This window comes from Petaurus breviceps, unplaced genomic scaffold (genome assembly GCF_028583685.1).
Source record: "Petaurus breviceps papuanus isolate PSGF00001 unplaced genomic scaffold, PetGlider_PUasm1.0 90977, whole genome shotgun sequence".
Taxonomy (NCBI): domain Eukaryota; kingdom Metazoa; phylum Chordata; class Mammalia; order Diprotodontia; family Petauridae; genus Petaurus; species Petaurus breviceps.
Window position 1 is genome coordinate 32020504 of NW_027187391.1, and position 18797 is coordinate 32039300.

General features: G+C 39.8%; 1 protein-coding gene across 3 annotated transcripts in view; it reads right to left on the reverse strand.

Moving 5' to 3' along the window:
• SLC35F1 (solute carrier family 35 member F1) overlaps positions 1–18797 on the reverse strand; it is a 567357-nt gene that overhangs the window by 48944 nt on the left and 499616 nt on the right. For all 3 annotated transcript variants that reach the window (XM_069076972.1, XM_069076975.1, XM_069076973.1), the window contains exons 5-7: positions 17490–17646; positions 10440–10492; positions 360–514 (exon numbers count right to left, since the gene is read on the reverse strand). In XM_069076972.1, the coding sequence (XP_068933073.1) occupies positions 360–514; positions 10440–10492; positions 17490–17646 (365 nt within the window). The remainder of the gene's footprint in view (positions 1–359; positions 515–10439; positions 10493–17489; positions 17647–18797) is intronic.

Consider the following 18797-nt stretch of genomic DNA (forward strand, 5'->3'; position numbering starts at 1 on the left):
GGCATATCACCATGATGAAATCGGGAGCCATGGATGTATCAAAGTGATTTGAGAGAGGGAGGGAAGATTACACTCTTGCCTCCTCATACAAGTCACTCCGGCAACTAATATGCCCCCAAATTGGGGGGGGGTGTAGATCACAATACATCCAAAAATCTAGACAAGAGCTTTGCTGATATCCTTGTACCTGCTGCTCATAGCATCTAAAAAAGCAGTGGTACATAGGCTTTGGGACAAAAGTCCTAGGAAACATCAACACACCTATGGCGATCCTTCGCTGAAGTGATAGGCAAATTCCATGATCAACTAGCAATTTGTCCAACAGAGTGCTTCTTCCCAAAGTTCCTAGCTCCACTCACCTTGTAGTGGAAGAGGAACAATCCACAGAACAGGCTGTACAGGTCTGCAGTGAGGAGGTTGAGGTTGACGGATGTCGCACTGGTTTTCTTTATGACTACTGGCATGAAGCTGTATAGGCCAAACATGCAGGCGCTGAAGCCAACGTACAACAGCCCTGTGGAAGCAAGCACAGGGCAGAGTGAATGAACCATGCCACCCTCTCCAGGGTAGTAGGAGGCACGAAAGGTGGAAGCCAGTGGGGGAAAACCTCAGGACCTATTCTATCACTCATAAAGGGAACTTCCCCTCCCCACCCCATCACTGTTTCTGTCCTTTATTTTGTAGTACAGAACCAAGATTGACTACTAAAATGGTTAATTTCTGAATGAGGACTTCTTTACTATTTCTAATAATTAATCATATATATATATATATATATATATGTTTTTTTTTGCAGCCACTGAAAATATAAAGAAAAAAGCACAATAGTGCCTTACCTCAATGAGATTACATTCTTTCCAGGGAGACATGTACGTATGAAATAAATACACACATATGAAATAATCTGTATGAAATACATACATATAAAATTTTTGGAAGGATGGCATTAGGAGCAGAGGAATCAGAAAGGGCCTATAAAAAACATTTATGCTAAGTCTTGAAAGAACCTAGAGATTCTAAGAGATAGCGGGGAGGAGGGAACACATTCCAGGCATAGGACTTTCCTGTGCAAAGTCATGGTAATGGAAGAAGGTGTGTTGGATTTGAGGAAAAGAAAGAATGGCTGAGGAGTGATTAGAGTCTTAGCCTGGAAGACAGGAAATCTTGGTTCAGGAGTCAGTATAGTGGAATGGAGTAAACCCAGAGTGAAGGGCTCAAATCTTGGCTTTGCTGCTACCTGTCTATGTGTCCTTAGGCAAGTCACTAATCTCTTTTATCCTCAGTCTTCTCATCTGTAAAATGAGGGGGGCTGGACAAAGTAATCTCTAAGGTCATTTCCTTCCCTGGATCTAAGCTACTGTATTAAATCCCACCTCCTGCGCATATTAACACCATTTCTCAGAACTTCAGTCTCCTTATCTGTAAAACAGGAATAATAAAACCTATAGGACCTTTCTGATGAGGATTTTTTTCATGAATGGGATGAACCAGATCACTGCTGGGGTACCTTCCAAGTTCTTAAATTCTGTGATTCATTGAGTAAGCCCTGCTGGGTGACAGAGGTGATAAAGATAAAAAGAAACTTGCTTTAAAAATCCTCTAGGGGTCAATTTCTCATTCTATACAGCTCTATCACATATCTGCAATTATACATCTGAGTAGTGGGAGAAATAACTACCCTGAGAGTGGACTAGTTCTTTTCCTTAAAAGTATTGAAATCATTCATCCTCAAAGGCTATTTGACTCAGGGAACTAAAGGCTTAGATCACTGATACTGCTTTTGGGTGACCTGAATACAAAAAGCCATGACCTCTCTGATGCTTGAATAGTGGACCACTATGGGCAACATTTGAGTCAGGGGAACTGTGCTCAACTGAGTCATCAAGGTTCCTCTGCTGAGCATCTTGTTGAATATCCTTCTGATTGTTATGGCTAAGCAAATCTCCTTTCATTCATTGTTAAATTCACTATTACTGTCTAGTTTCATTCCCATCTCAAACTAAGCTGTCAGAGGCCTGGTCAGCCCTAATCTGCAATGACATACGAATTCGGTGGCCGTCCTATATCGAGAAATCTCTAGTAGTTGTGGTCTTTGCACCAAAATTCAGATACCCTTTTATCATTCTTCACCTACTAATATTGATGCACACCGCCAACAAATCCATTAAGAAAAGATTCTGCTCTGTCTTCAAAGCACAAGAGATAATAAAATTCAATAGATCTGGGAACAGAAGGATAGAATAAAGACAAATCAAATTTAACATTTCCAAATGAAAAATGTAAATGTTTCTGATCTAGGGCCTAGTCAGATGGCTTAACCTAAATTCTCTGGTCTTCCTTGGCTCTAATAAGGAGAAAAACATTTTAAGCTACACTTAATATCTCTTTGACCACAAAGTCCAAAGAGGCTTCCAAAGAAAAATGTGATTTTTTCATGGGAGGTGTTTTTACACCATGTGAATCCTAAATACATTTTAGGCCCTTAATAAAATACAAGTAACATCAGATCTATGCCCCTCCCTCTCCCATTCCACCACCCTCCATGACAGCAAATGCTAATGGAGGAAAGTTCAAGGCAACAGCCCCCTCTAGTGTGATGGAATCATGGGAGAGGAAGCTGGATTAGTCACATATCTACCAATGGCAGCAATCCTACAGTGAATGTTTCAGTTTTAATAACATCATATAGGCTTTTGGATCCTTCTTCAAGAATCCATATTCCCTAATAAAAAAAAGTTGAAAATTATTTTCTTTGCCCTTGGGTTTTATGCTTTTTATAATTTATTTGCCTTACTACTAGCTGATTAAAAATGCATAAGTTAAAGCCTTTCTTGCATGATCAATGTATAAATATGCATGGAAATGTATTTGGCTTCACCTTTAGAATCTCAGATGAACACAACAGGAAGATGCTACTTTTCTAATCTGAGCATTGGTGGGAGACAAGGTGCTCCCATGCTCATTCTTCCTGAGAATGGGTCTCTGCATTCTCTGAGACACTGTGGGAGAGTCAAGGAAGGGTTGCATCTTTATACTTCTGTTCTAATGGTGCCTGGAACATTATGAACACTCAATGAGTCTTAAACAAGTATGTGATGGCAGTGTGAGGCTGTAATCAGGAAAAGGAGCAAGGCAGAAAGACAGATATGCAGCACTTTCTTTGCCATTATTCACCAGATGCCTCAGTTACCACCAAATCGATTTTCTTTGGCTATCTATTTTTTCTGGACACTTTATGCAACCTAGTAATCTGTTCCAGATCGTGGAGTAGTGAATAGAGAACTAATCTTAGAGTCAGAAAGACAGGGTTCAAATCTCATCTCTGATATATACTGGCTGTGTGACCCCAGGGAAGTCACTTAACCTCTTTGTACCAGTAGGTAACTCCCTAAGATTATAAATTGCAGAACAAATACTGATCTGCATTGTCCAGGCCCAGCTTCTTACCCACTGCACCACCAAGCTGCCTTCAAGAGTATAGATTTTGGAGACAGTAGACCAATTTGAATTTTGTCTCTGCCCCTTAATAACTCTATGACCTTGTGCAAGCCTTTCAGGGCCTCAGTTTCCTCATTTATATAATGAAAGTATTGGATTAGATGACTTTGAAGGTCCCTCCCAGTCCTAAAATCCTCTGATCTCAAGGGGGCAACTATCTGTAATGAATGTTTTCACATAAGACATGTTCTGTGTTGTTCTCCTTCATATGGCAAAAGTCCATCAACTGACTGATGCTCTTCAATATGTTAATACTTCTGCTCTAAATCTAACTTTAATACCTCTAGCACCTGTAATTTTGTTGGTACTGATCTTATGCAGATGACACCCTTTTTATGAGGTATCCCAAAAATCTTAATGCAGTTTTAAGCTGTAATAGCTTAAATGATCTTCAAGATTAGCTATCAGGGGCAGCTAGGTGGCACCGTGAATAGAGGACTGGCCCTGAAGTCAGGAGGACCTGAGTTTGAATTCGACCTCAGACACTTGTTTGACACTAGCTGTGTGACCCTGGGCATGTCACTTAACCCTGATGCCTCACCAAAAAAAAAAGACTAGCTGTGACCAAAACATTCATTGTCCTATGGTCCACTTACCAATCATCTTTTCCAAACTTAACCAGATTGGTCCTCAAATAGATGTTTGATCTAAAAAGAGGATTTTACCTGAAGCCTTTCCCAGATTGGTAGTACTTGCCAGAGCTTGGATTGCCCTGGCATTGCCTTCAAGGACTCAGGAACAACTCCACTCTATAGTGTTTATAACAGAGTAACACTGAATTAGTGGCCACCAAACAGGAGAGCTATGTTTATTTGGCTTTCTTCATTAACAGGAATTCTTAAGGAATCAAAAAGGTTTAAAACTCTAAAACAGAGTGTAAACAAAAGCCCAGTCTGTCATTTTGCCAGATGCAAGGTATATTGTTGGTGAGCCTCTAATGAGGATAGCACTCCATGAAAAAATAAATTAAGTTGTAAATAAAGGTTAACATAGCAACAGCATGTACTAATTTGTTCTTTCTTAGCCTAATATGCTGTTTCATGGACTTTTAGGCTGTAGGCTCACAGCTGAACCTAAATTTTGCTAAGTTTTTGAGAGGTGGTAGAGACTGTCAAGGGATCTCATTGGTACAAGGAACTCCCAGAATTTACAAAATTACTTTATCCAAAGTAGATGGGCACCATAATTACAAAATGTCATTTAATAATTTTCTTAAAGTGAACTAATGGGTTAAGTGACTTGCCCAGGGTCACACAGCCTTATAGACAGCACTTGAAGCCAGATTTTCCTGGCTTTGATGCCAACTCCTATAATGATTGCAGAATTAAAATATTTAAAAAAAATGCTCATCTTACTAACAAAAAAAGTCCCCAAGACAACATTGGATTGTCACAGGAAGACTTTGTCTTTTGTCCATAATAGTTTTGTCCACAGGAAGACTTTGATCTCTGACCTTTTCCTGAGCTCAGATGGTCCTCCTCTTACAAATTTGTAATTTATTTATGCTTGTCCTTATTTGTAAACTTTCTCCATCAATAATCCCCATGACAATGCTATTGTGAAATGGCTATTGTGTTTAACAAGTTGATCATCCCTAGAGGTAACCATGGCACTTCATTTTGCCTGTGTATGCACTCTTGAGTCCATACCTCTTCTCTTCAGGTACAGGATTAGTGTGGTAGATAGAGCATTGAACCTAGAACCTGGATCCATATCCTGCCTCTCATAGTTGTCTGAATGACAATGGGCAAATCACTGACCCTTTCTGACCTTTAGTTTCTTCATTTGTGAAATTGGGAGAATGATAACTGTAGGTAGTTCTTAATGTGTGAATATCTTAGACTTCATAGTGAACTCCATGGACCCCTTTTTCAGAATAATGTTTTTAATTGCATAAAATAAGACATACATAGGATCACAGTGCAAACAATTATACTCATCTACAATTTATCTATATCTGGGTAACTAGGTGGTGCAGTGGATAGAGCTTAGAATCAGGAAGACTCATCTTTATGAGTTCAAATCTGACTTCAGACACTTATTAGCTGTATGACCCTGGTGAAGTCACTTACCCTGTTTGGCTCAGTTCCTTATCTGTAAACTAGAGAAGTAAATGGAAAACTAACCCAGTATCTTTGCCAAGAAAACCCACAAATGGGGTCATGAAGAGTCAGAGATGACAGAAATGACTGAACAACAACAACAAATCTGTCTGTCTGTCTGTTTCTTCCTCTCCCTCCCTCTCTGTCTTTCCCTCTCCCCTTCTCTCTGTCTGTCTCCCTCTCCCTCCTTCTTTCCTTCTCTCTCTCCCTCTCCCTCCTTCTCTCTCTCTCTCTCTCTCTCTCTCTCTCTCTCTCTCTCTCCTCTCTCCTCTCTCTCTCCCTCTCTCCCTTTCTTTCTCCCTCTCTCTCTCCCTCTCCATAGACTCCAGGTTTAGCTGTTTTACCTGCAGGATTTTTGAGCCCCCCCTGGATTGTTGTGATGTTTGATCAATTACAGAATTACATATTTAGAGCTCATTTTACCGATGGGAAGAATGATGCTGTGGGACAGCCACCCAAGTTACACGGAGAGTACAAAATCAGAGATCTGATTAGATACTTGGTCCCTTGGATTCGAAGCCCTTGTTATTCCCACTGTACTACTCTTCTAACTTTCAAGTTCTACATCAATGTAAGTTATTCTTAGAGCGGCCCATTGGTCTCACCTTCTCTTTTGAAAGGACTGCACATTTTAAAATTTGTTTTTGATTTTAAGAAAGCCAAAGCAAGAAGGTCTCACTGAGAAGCAGCTTTGATAGCAGATTGAGAGTCGACCTTTTGCCTCATACAGGCTGTGTGACCCTGGACAATTCACTTACCCCCTCAGTGCCCTGCACCATTCTCTAAAACTATAAATTATAGAGCAGGTATCAAACTGCAGTGGTAGAGAAGATTGTTATGCCAATAAAATTACAGATCTGGAAAGAAAAAAGAGAATGAAGGAAAGGTAATGACAGACAGACAGAAAGAAGGAAAAAGAAACTCCAACTTCAGAATGAGGTCATGATGACAAATAGGCACAACTAAGAAAGGGAAAATTGTCAGAGGAGGCTAGGTTTGCTAAGTCCGAAGGTTCCTTTTGGCCTTCAGAAAACAAAACAAAAAACAAACCTATAGTCTACAAACCCAAGTCAGATGTGACATTTCAGACTTTCTCTTGCCTGGGGCACTTGGATTTTAGAACAGTTTAAAGTTAGTTTATGCATTCTTAACACAGTTACAGCAGATAAGGAGAAAGCTCAATGAGTTATTTATTAGTCTTCCTGCTGAGGCTAGAGCACATCCTGGAGAGGATGTTTTCACTGGGTCGGGTTGTAGGTTTTACTTGGCTCTGTTAGCTAATCAGAACTACTTCGAAGAGTAGAGAACTCTTCGAACTTAATACTTCCAAATAATTGTCTTCTGCAGTTGGTTGATATAATGGAAGAGAAGGAATAAAGAAACAAATATCAATTCATTAAGTGACTTTTTGCCAAGGAGCTTAAAAAAATGATACCTATATTATTTCATTTACATACTGTCCTTTTTTATTTAGTTTCAAAATATGTAAGATTTGGGGTGGGATTGGAAGTGAGGGGGAGGGCAACAATTGAAAGGAGTGTTAGTGAGGAAAGGAAACTTGAAGTTTAATTGACACACTCTGAAGAAGGAAGGAAGTAGAGGGAGGGAGGGAGAGAGGAAGAAGAAGGAGGAAGAGGACTAGAAAGAAGAGAGAGGAGGAGGAAAGACAGAGACAAAGACAGAGACACATACAGACACAATACTTTTGGAGCCTAACTCCAGTGGTACTTTCTAGGGAAGCTATAGTTCCTTTGTCTACACCCTAATTCTTCCTTGTACAGTGGGAGAGGTGCTGCTATGGCACCTGCAGATGCCTAAGAGTGAAATTAAATATCTGACTTGTAACTTTTTCATCTTCCTCCCCAAATCTCCCTAGGAATTTGTTCGTGTAATTCAAGAGAGGTGAGGTTCCATCTTTGAGTAAGGAGCTGAGAAGTTTGGTGCTTTTTAAGATTTGCAAAAATATATAAATTGTTGTTACATAAATTATTACACAAAAAGTTTCATAAATTTCTCTATGTAAGAAATGTAGGATGCCCCACAATCACTCTGTAAGGTAGATACCAAGGTTGCTAGCATTATTCCCATTTTATTATTTTTTGCTTTTTTTTTTGAGGGCAATTGGGGTTAAGTGACTTGCCCGAGGTCACATGGATAGCAAGAGTTAAGTGTCTGAGGCTGAATTTGAACTCAGGTCCTCCTGACTCCAGGGCTGGTGCTCTACTCACTATGCCACCTAGCCGCCCCCATTATTCCCATTTTAGAGATTGGGGAAACAACCTCAGAGAGGTTAAGTAATTTTACCTGTGGCTACAAAGCACATTTGACATTAAATATCAAAGAAGGGATTTGAATTCAAGTTTTCCTGGGTCTAGAACTCTATCTACTATACTAAACTACTTCTGTCCTCTCTGAGAATGGCAAAAAAGTTAAATCTTGGAGTAAAAAAACAACAAAACTCCCAAATGAAACAGCAAACCTTTTACTAACCCCTAATCTGAAGGGGTCAAAAACAAACAATGAACATTATATATCTATTCCTGGTCAAACTGATCACATTTCCAATCACTGTACCCGAGCAGATTGTTCTATGATTAACCTAACACATCCGATTGCCTTTCCATGTCCCCTGAGCATTTCTAACTACTCTGGTTTGACATTTTCATGGCAGTATAAGAGCACAAAAATGGAACTCTCTTTTAATGGTGCATTCTGCTAAGCCTGAATTAAAAACTCCCAGGGACACACATATGACATCCACATAATTAGCAGACACATTCCTTCTGATCATTATTATTACCATCAATATCAAATTAATTCCTATTCATGGGGTACTTGATTGGAAGGGTTACCAAGCATTCAGAGCATTTTTCTATGGTTCTAAGATGATCAAAAGCAAGTACATCTACAACCTGCAGCTTGTTTCTTTCTCACTTCCAACTTATATCCCATCCAATCCCTTTAGGAAAAAACACTCAGAAACCTGATTTTCATTTAATTGTAACACTCTGCTTCAAAACTTCTAAGAATGAAATAGTAAGGTTTTGTAGCCAGCTGATAGGTCTGTGGGTTCCTGAAGACAACAGAAGCAAAGCCCAGAGAGATCCAGGAATAACAGGGTAATTTAAGATATGCCTGCAAAGAGATTTCTGCAGGCAGCAGGTTGACCTTGGATACAGGAGTTGGGGGTGGGAGAAATGACACTGATGTATTAATATACTTTATTTTGAAGCATGACTAGATGAACCTTCAACACATCATTAGATCACAACTTACAGGGGGGTTGGGGGGGGGGCTAGGTTGCACAGTGGTTAGAGCACCTGCCTTGGAGTCAGGAGGACCTGGGTTCAAATCCAGCCTCAGACACAACACAAAAACTAGCTTGTGACCTTGGGCAAGTCACTTAACCCCAATTGCCCTCCAAAAAAAAGAAGCCCCCCCCCAAAATAGATCACAACTTAACTGGCAGGTGCACTCATAGTTAATGTATGATAAAGAGAATTCCATCTAGCGATGGGGATACATGATATTATGAACTCTCTGTATAAGTGTAAGTACCCCACTAACCTTCCTACCCCACCACATAAAGAACCAGGAAATTGGAATTCCCTGAGTCATTCCCTAAAGTAAGACCTGGAGTAATGTCAGAAAGTCTCTTGGGAAGTTTGATTATCGACTAGGTGTCAATTCTCTAGGCATTCCACACATCCCTTCCTTTGACTCAATAAATCAGCATTAGTCTCAGAACCTTAATCTGCATACTAAGTACAGGCTCCCCATTGCTTTCCCCCAATGCTTGGTCTTGTTTGACTTAGATAAGAACCCTATAAAAATTTGCTTGACCTTTCTGGTTTTGGGGGTGTCTGATTCTACCAGGGATTCCAGAAGACCTGACCTGTTTCCATCTTGTTCCTTCTTCTTCTGATAATTTTCTTTTCCATAAAAATGGCTTGCTTCATTTTCTCTTTGCTAGCACCTACCTTGTGGTGCTTCTCTGTTCCTTGCATTGTACCTTGAATTTCTAAGCCTCAAACCACATTAAGACAGCACGTACAAGAACAGACACCAAGCATATCATTCTACAGACTTCAAGCCCTGAAATGTTGCTCCTTTTAGCCAATTGGTTTAATATATGAGGTTTATAAAACCACCTTGGATCATAAACCCATTTCCTAAATTGAAAAAGGAAAAAGGAATTTGAGAAACAAGTGAAGCCCAGGATGTGCAGAATGACTATAAACCAGCTCAAAGCATGGCTGTTATTTTCCACCAAATCCATTTGGAAAGCAATTAACTAGTTTTGTGCAAACAGCTCCCATCAGAAAAGGAGTTTATGGGTTCAGAATGCCTTGTACAGTCTGTTTTCATTTATGTTTTTTTCTTAAATCCTTTTATCTTTTCCCCTTTTCACATAAACTGTTAGTTCTTAATGACCACATCACTTTTCTCATTGTTGCAGTGATTTTCCTGGTTACCCCAAATTGCCATCCTTTTTGTCCCTCCAGATTTAGGACCTGTTTCACTGCTATTCTGGGGCAGGACTGGGGGAAATGGAGTATTACCCCATGACATCCTTTGGCTTCCAACTTAATGGTGACCAGTCAATGTCAGTGGCTGGGGAGCTCAAATAGGAATCATTAGGGAACATAAAATGTCAGTCAATGACCCTTTGTAAGGGTCAAACTCCAAAAGTCTTTATTATTTTCTTACTCCTCCTACTCCTTTATTCCTCACCTCCACCACTATCTTCACTCCCACACAAACACCATTCCCTGCTTAAAGAAAATACCTATGGATTCTCACAGGTAAGGTCTTCAATAAGGTCAACTATCTTCTTACCAATTTGCCAATCCCAGGGCACCTTCAAGAGCTCCTTGTGCTCCATTATAGCCCTAGAAAAGAAAAGAAGGTGAAAGAGTAAGAAGCAGAACACAGTGGACTCTATTTTTTGTCCTGATTTATCCAAATGACAACCTATTTCTTGGACATCATTGAAAACAAAGCAAAGGCAAGAAGACTTTACAAAGCACATAAGGACAAGCCTATTTAGTCAGTTTGAGCTTTATCTCTGAATAAGTTTAGTCCACAGAGATGAGTATGTCATTTAGTCACTTATACCTTTTAATGACTGAATGAAGCAAACTATCTATCCATTGTCTCCACTTCTTCCCATGACTTCAAATTCCTTCTCCCCAATTTATTTAGTTGAACTTTCTTTAAAAAAATTATATTTTCAAATCTCCTGAGTTTGAAAGGGTTAATCATGACTTTGTATGAGCAGTCTGTAGAAGAGGAGTCAGAGGGGATTGTGGGAAGATGGTGTTATGCTGGGAAAAAGAAGAGTTCAGCTTCTTCCTCCCCCTCTCCCCAATACCTCAGAGTGGTTTATAATGTACTGTTACTTGAACTTGGCAAAAACAAAAACACCCTATAATACTTTGATTATTTGGGTTCTAAATGATAGATACCTTATGCTGAAGGCTCACGCAGTCCTAAATGGTACTGGGTATTCCTCAACTATAGCTTGAGCAAAAAGTTATCTTTTATGACTCTAAATTTAAGAAGTTTCATTGGGTAAAAGAGGAGTGGTTAACCTAATGAAACATTTTGGCTCCCAATTTAATGGTGGCCAATCAACAACAGGGAGCAGGAATTTCAATTAGTGAACAATAGGGAACATAGAGTTCCAATCATGGGGACAGCTCACTTGAATCCCCAGTGATCTTTATTGTTTTTTTTCCCTTCCACCCCCGCCCCCCCATTAGTCTTAATTTCATTTCATTCAAATACAGATGTTAGCTCATTGTTAATTTAAAATTGAATTCCTGTGTACTTAAAAAAAATAGAAAAGTCAATTAATTGGCAAAATGTTTGTTGTAAATAGTGAAACTGGGATACTTTTTCCTCTCACTCACCCCTCCCCATTCTCACACACAGAACACTAAATTTAGGTTGTGGTATTCTTAAAAACCTACATTAAGCATAAAATGAACAAGAATGCAAGAAATGTTTTCTAGCAGGGTCTTCTTTCTCCACTGGGCTGCCCATTATGGATTACTTTATCAATATTTCATGTTAGATAACTCTTAGAAAAAAAGAATGTATCTTGCACATATTTTATCTTATTGCATATTTCCAGAGTTGGAAGGGACCTTAGAGACCAACTATTACCCAAAGCATGCATCATCCCCTAAGAAATATCATCTGTGGTCTTCTTGAAGATAATAATAATATTTAGCATTTACCTAGTGCCTTAAGACTTGTGAGTGCTTTACAAATATTAGGTAATTTGATCCCTACCACAACCCTGTGGGAGGTAGGGGCCGTCATTGTCTCCATTTTACAGATTGGGAAACTGAGGCAAAAATTAAGTGACTTGCCCAGGGTTAGATAGCTAGTAAGTGTATGAAGCTGGATTTGAACTCATATCTTCCTGACTTTATGCCTAGCTCTCCATTTATCATATTACCACATCTCTAATGATTATGGAGTGGGTAGAAACACTACCTCTTAAAGCAGCTACTTCTATTTTAAAAGAACCCTAGTACCAAGAAATGAGTTTCGAAGATTATTTCAGGCAATGAACCAGTGGAATTACAACTTAACTGTTCAATACATATTTTATAGAGTGGGTTAAGGTCTACACTGCAGGGTTAGAGTAATTCCAAAGTCATTCTTCACCATCCTAGCTAAGGATTCCAGTCCTATTGATGAAGAATTGTGCTTTGCACATTAAAAAAATCAAGTCAACAAACTTTTATTAAGTCTTACTACTTGACAGATCCTATGCTATGATCTAACAATAGAAAGGCAAAATCACAGTCCCTGCTGTAAAGGAACTCACATTCTACTTGGCTAGGGGGTTGGGGGAGACAATACACAAATAACTACATACTTATAAAATACATACTGTACAGTGAAAATGGAAGAGAAAAGGGACTGGGGACAAGCTTCATATTTAAGGTGGGGTTTGAGTTGAATCTTGAAGGAAGTCAGGGAAGCCAGGAGGTGATAGTGAGGAAGTAAAGAATTTCAGGCATAGGGCATAAAGAATGCAAAAGCTTGGAGACAAGAAGTGGAGTTTGAGTGTTTTGTTTAGGAACTCCAAGTTTTAGGGTTGGTAGCATAGAGTGTATGTGGGAAAATTAAGTATATGGAGACTGGAAAGGTAGAAAGGGACCAGATTATCAAGAGCTTTAAATGCCAGACAAATTTATTCTTGATGCTGGAAGCAATAGGGCGTCACTGTGGGGGTGAGGTGGCATTGTCCGATCCATGCTTTTAATTTGGCAGCTGAAGGGAGCATGGGTTGCAGTGGAGAGAAACTTGAGACAGGGAGACAGGTTAAAAGGCTATTGCAGTAGTCCAGGTGAGAAATGGAGGCCCTGACCTAGTGTGGTGGCTATATGAATTGAAATGAGACCATTGTAAAGGTGACACATGATGATTTACAATTTCCAATGACAAAATATCATTAACTACTGGGCCTTTCCCAGAGGGCATTGTGCCAGGGCCCATAAAGACCGCTGCATTCTAAGGCTTTCTGCAGCGTTCCAGAGGCCATTCTCTAGGCCAGAGCCATTTCTCCCTGTCAGTTCCTGCCTCCTGACCTGCTTCTCCAAAGCCATACCTCCGCCTGCTCCTGCCTGTTATGGGGCTGACCTCCTGAAGCTTTTGAGACACAACATCACTAACTGCCATGAGGTTGGACCTTGAAGGGCAACCCTGAACAGCCTAATCACCTGCCTTTCTTAGGTGGGGGCTCTCTCCATCTACCATAACTCTGTCTTGACTCATTTTTCAATGGTAAGCATATGTCAATTCCCGCATACTCTCTCCCAGTGATTTTGAACTCCTCGTTGTGGAACTGTAATTCCTTGTTCCCTGTCTCCAAGTACTTGCTTCCTCAATTCTATCCTTCTCAACCATTTCCCTAAATGTCCTACACAAGATCATCTGGCTTTCTCCTCTTTCATCCTCTGGAATGCCCTATACCCAAGGAACAAACCTGCTTTTATCTTAAACTATTTTTCTTTTAACCCCTTTGGTCTTCTTGCATTTATTGGGGCCTGATGACATCATATTCCCAGTCACTTTCCAGCACTGAGTGTCTTTTCACTTGAACTATCAGGTGTGTGTGTGTGTCCCCAGAACACTTACTTCCCACTGTGACTTCTAGACTTCCTCAACCATAATCACTCATCAACCTCTCCTCCTTTGAGGATTTATCATCACATTTATTTGATTTATCATCAAATTCAGATCCTGATCATTATCTTTTGACTTCCAGGACAGTCTCCCTTCAGTGCCTGGCTCCCAGTCTTTCTGCCTTCATACCAGGAGACTTTAACATATGTACTGAGACTTGCTCAAATACTTTAACATCCTTGTTCCTCAATCAGTTCAATTCCCATGAACTACTCCTCTGCCTCAGCTACAGAGATAGATTGTCACACCCTTGATATTGTTATCACCAAGAAGCATTCCACCTAAATGTTCATGAATTTTGAAATTCCTTTATCTGATCATAATCCCTTATTATTCCTTCTTTACTCTTTTTTTGGGGTCAAGACTAACCTCTCTAAATGTACCTTTGATCTCATTCCCCTCCTATCTTCTCTAGTAGATCACTCACTTTATCATCTCCACACCCTATCTACTACTTTCCTGAGACCTATAAACATACCCATGCCTCCCCTATACTTAAAAACATACTCTTACTTGATCTTATTATACATTCTATCTCTTGTCCTAGATTTCTCTTGATTGTTAAACTCTTTGAGAAGAACATCTATAGTAGGTAGTCTCTTCTTCCTTCTAAATCATCTAATTTGACTTTTAATGTCATCTTTCAACTGAAATTGCTCCCCCCAAATTACCAATAACCTCTCAATTTCCTAATCTAGTGGGCTTTCCTCAATTCTTATCTTTCTTGACCTCTCTACAGCCTTCAACACTATTGACTACCTACTCCTGGATACTCTCTAGATTTTTGTGACACTGCTCTCTTTGGGTTATTTTCCTACTTCAACTGCTCTTTCTCAGTCTCCTTTGCTGGCCATTCATCCAGATCATCCCCACTAATCATGGGTGTCCTAAGGTTCTGCCCAGATCTCTCCTTTTCTTTCCTGCTTGGTGATCTCATTAGCTCCTATTGGTTCAGTTATCTTCATAAAGAAGACTCCTACATCTACATATCCAACTTTAACCTTTCTCAGAAGCTCCAGTCTCACATCAACTGCCCATTGGACATTTTGAAAAGGATGTGCTAAGGGCAACTCAAACCCAACACATCTAAAACAGAACTCATTATCTTTCCCCCCAACCTTCTCCTCTTCCAGACTTTTCTACCACTACTGAGGCTACCACCATCCTCTTAGTTATTCAGCTTCTCAAACTCCATATTATCCTCAATTCCTCTCTAGCCCTGATTGCACACATTCAATTTGTTGCTGAGTTTTACTGTTTCGACCTTCACAGCATCTCTTGTCTATGTCCACTTCTTTCTACATGCACAGCAGTTTCTTGGGTGTGGGCCCTCATCACCTCACACATGGCCTATTGCAATAGCCTGCTGGTTAGTCTCCTTCCTTCATATCTTTCACCATTTTAGTCCATCTTCCACTCAGATGCTATAATTCTCTACTGAAAGTCCAGTTATGACCATGTCATTTCCTTACTCAAACTCAAGTGACTCCCTGTTACCTTTAGGATCAAATGAAAAATTTTCCATTGGAATTTGGGGCCCTTACAACCTGGCTCTTTCCAGTCTTCTTATACCTTATTCCTCTTTATGTACTCTACAATCCCATGACACCCAGCCTTCTTGCTGTTCCTTGGACCTGACAATCCATCTCTCACCTTTGTACCAACTACCCCTCCCCCTATTCCTGAAATGTTTCCCTTCCTTTCTTTTGCTTCCTCATATTCCATGTTATGCAGAAGGCCTTTCCTGGTGTCTCTCACTCCCAACTCATTACTAATGCTTTCCTCAGAAATAACCTTCTACTGTATTTATCTCCTATGCACCTAATTAATTGTGTGGCCTTCTCCTTTAGAATGAAAGCCCCTGAAAGGCAGGGGGCTAGGTTTTTGCCTTTCTTTTTTCCCCCTATCCCAAATGCTTAGTTATACAGATTTCAATATGCATAAATACAAATTATGTGGAATTGATACAAGATAATTTATGCAGGGAGGGGAGTGATGGAAAGCTTAAAGCCTCTGTGTAGAAGGTGATATTTAAATTTATCCTTAAAGGAAACTAGGAATTCTAAGAGGTAGAACTGACTTATAGTTTGGGAGATAGCCCCTGTGGAAAGGCATGGGTAAGGAGATGGACTGTAAGAGAAAATTCAAAATCAAGTGAGGGTGGAGCATAGAGTATGTGAAGAAGAATAACGTGTTATAAGGATGGAAAAGTCGATTGGTACTAGGCTTTAAATACCAAGTTGAGGAGATCATATTTGCTACTTGAAGTAATAGGAAGCTACCAAAGTTTATTGAATAGGAGAGTGACCTGGTCATACCTGTACTTCAGGAAAATCATGTTGATAACTATTTGGAAGATGAATTGGAGAGAGATCTGAGGCAATTTGAAGGCCATTTCAGTAGTCTAGGTAAATGTCAATAAGGTCTTGAACAAGTGGTAGTTGTATGAACTGGAGAGAAGGGACTGACATGAGAGATATTGTGGAAGTAGAAGTAATAGGATTTGGTAACTGATTAGACATATGGAGTGAATTAAGAAGCAAGGAGCTGAGGAAGACACTGTTCTTGTAAACCTGAGGACTAGAAGGGTGGTGGCACTCTCGATAGTAACAGTGAAGTTCTCAAGTGCAGTGGGTTTTGGGGAAAGGTAATGAGTTCTATTTTGGACATTCTGAGTTTGAAATGCCTATGGAATATTTAACTGGAAACGCCCAATAGGCAGTTGGTGATGCAGGATGAGTTCAGTAAAGAAACTCAGTCTCGATCATAAGTATAGAGATGAAGATTAAACCCATGTAAACCGATGAGGTCACCAAGACAGTGTAGAGAAAGAAGTGGGCCAAGAAAAATAGATAATTTCTAAAAGAGAAAAATGATAGGCATATATTCCAACATGACAAATCACTACGCTGAAGGAACATATACATGGGTGGTTATTTAATTTTAAACAATAGATAGCTATTTCATTTTTACTAAAATTATGCCAAACTCTCGCATATAGTAGAGACTCAATAAATGCTTGCTGAATTGAAAAAGCTCTCTAGGCAGTGGATTCGTTTCTTGGTGATATGTGCTAAGAAGAGAATTCTTATGCCTCAAGAGTTATATTGTTCAGTATAGGTAAGGTCTTGTCACCTTGTCAAGTGCAACGGATCATGTCATTTCCATTTATTTCTTTCAATGCACTAAATACCACCTTACTGGTCTGGAAAATCTGATGTACTTCTACATGTCTCCTAGAAAATTTGATTCAAGTCTATTGGAAGTTAAATACAAAGGAACTAAAATTTTAGATTAAAAGGAAGACTTTTCTTACAATTAGAGCTGCAACAATATGGAATGCCTACCAGTGAGGTAGTAGGTTCCTTTTACTGGAGGAGTTTAAATAGCAGTTGAAAGGCTACTTTGTCAGAATGTTGTAATGAGAATTCTTGCATCAGGGAGTGGCCAATTGGATGAACTCTGAGGTCCCTTCTGGTTCTGAGACTGCATTTTATGAAAGTGCTGATTACTAGTTTTCAGACTTTAAAAGAGGTGTTGGTGGTAGGTACTTAATTACTGCTGATTTTCACAAGAAGCAACCAAATCCATTAAATATAAGAAGCAAGGGGAAGAGACAGGGAAGCCAGAGAACTCATCAGTGTTTTTCACTCTCTAAAATGCTTTTTACTTTCTACTCACAGCTGAATTCCACTGAAGAAGGCACCAAAGAGTCCAATCATTCCTAGAAATTCTACCCGGCTCAGGGTTCGGATGATGTATTCTTCCCACACATTCGAGATGCCATAGAGTGTGGCTCCTCCTAGGACCAAGAGGTCTCCTATCAGTTTATTTTCTCCTGGAAAGCAAAAACAATATAGCACCACGTGAGATTATCCAGAAATGGAACCCACCCCTGCCACAGTGAACTAAGAGGTTCTTGCATTCATCTTAGAGATCATCAAACCTAATGCTATCAAATTCAAATAGAAACAGGGACTACTAATCCATACATAAGGATCCCTGTGGGCCACACATTGACTTAATTTCAAAATGTAATATTATCTATGTTTCATTATGTTTTTATTTATTTTATTAAATATTTCCCAATTCCATTTTAATCTGGGTTGGGATGCTCTTGGGAGTGTGGTGGGCTTCACTTGCCCTCTGATGATGTGTTTAACACCTCTGAACTAGCCCAACCCTCTCCTTTTGCTTGTGAGGAAACTGAGGTACAAATCAATTAAGTTATTCACTCAACAGGGGCGGCCAGGTAGCACAGTGAGTAAGATCACTGGCTCCAGTGTCGGGATGACCTGGGGATTGAATCTGGGCTCAGACACTTAGCACCCACCCAGAAAAACTGGCCGTGTAACCTTGAGCAAGTTACTTAACCCCGATTGCTTAAAAAAAAAAAGTTATTCACTCAAGTGCATGTGGAATTATCTGACCTCAAACCCAAAACTCTTTCCATTATTATGTGACTAATATTTTCTGATGGCAAAGCATTTCCCGAAATGAGGTAAATGACATCACCTTTAAAGCTCACTTACTTGGAAGCCTTTTGTTAAATAAGGGGAAAATGACTCATATCCATCTATGGACATATGCATAGGATATACCTACTCCAGTGTACCTTAACAATTCTTTGTGCATATGGGGCAAACAAATGCTACATGGATCTGCCTGAGGGACAAGGCCCTTGGGATTGATCACATTAGCCCTGAATTCCACTCCCTGTCCTAGTAAGATGGAAGCAAAGCAGCAATCAAATAGGAATTTAACAGTGGGCTGAAATGTGCACTTTCTAAAGAAATGAGAACCAAAGAAACTACAGTCTGAAATTCCTAAGTTCTTGGGGTGGCTAGGTGGTTCAGTGAATAGAGCACTGGCCTTGGAGTCAGGAAGATCTGAGTTCAAATGTGACCTCAGACACTTAACACAAAAACTAGCTGTGTGACCTTGGGCAAGTCATTTAACCCCAATTGCCCTGCCTCCATCTCCAAAAAG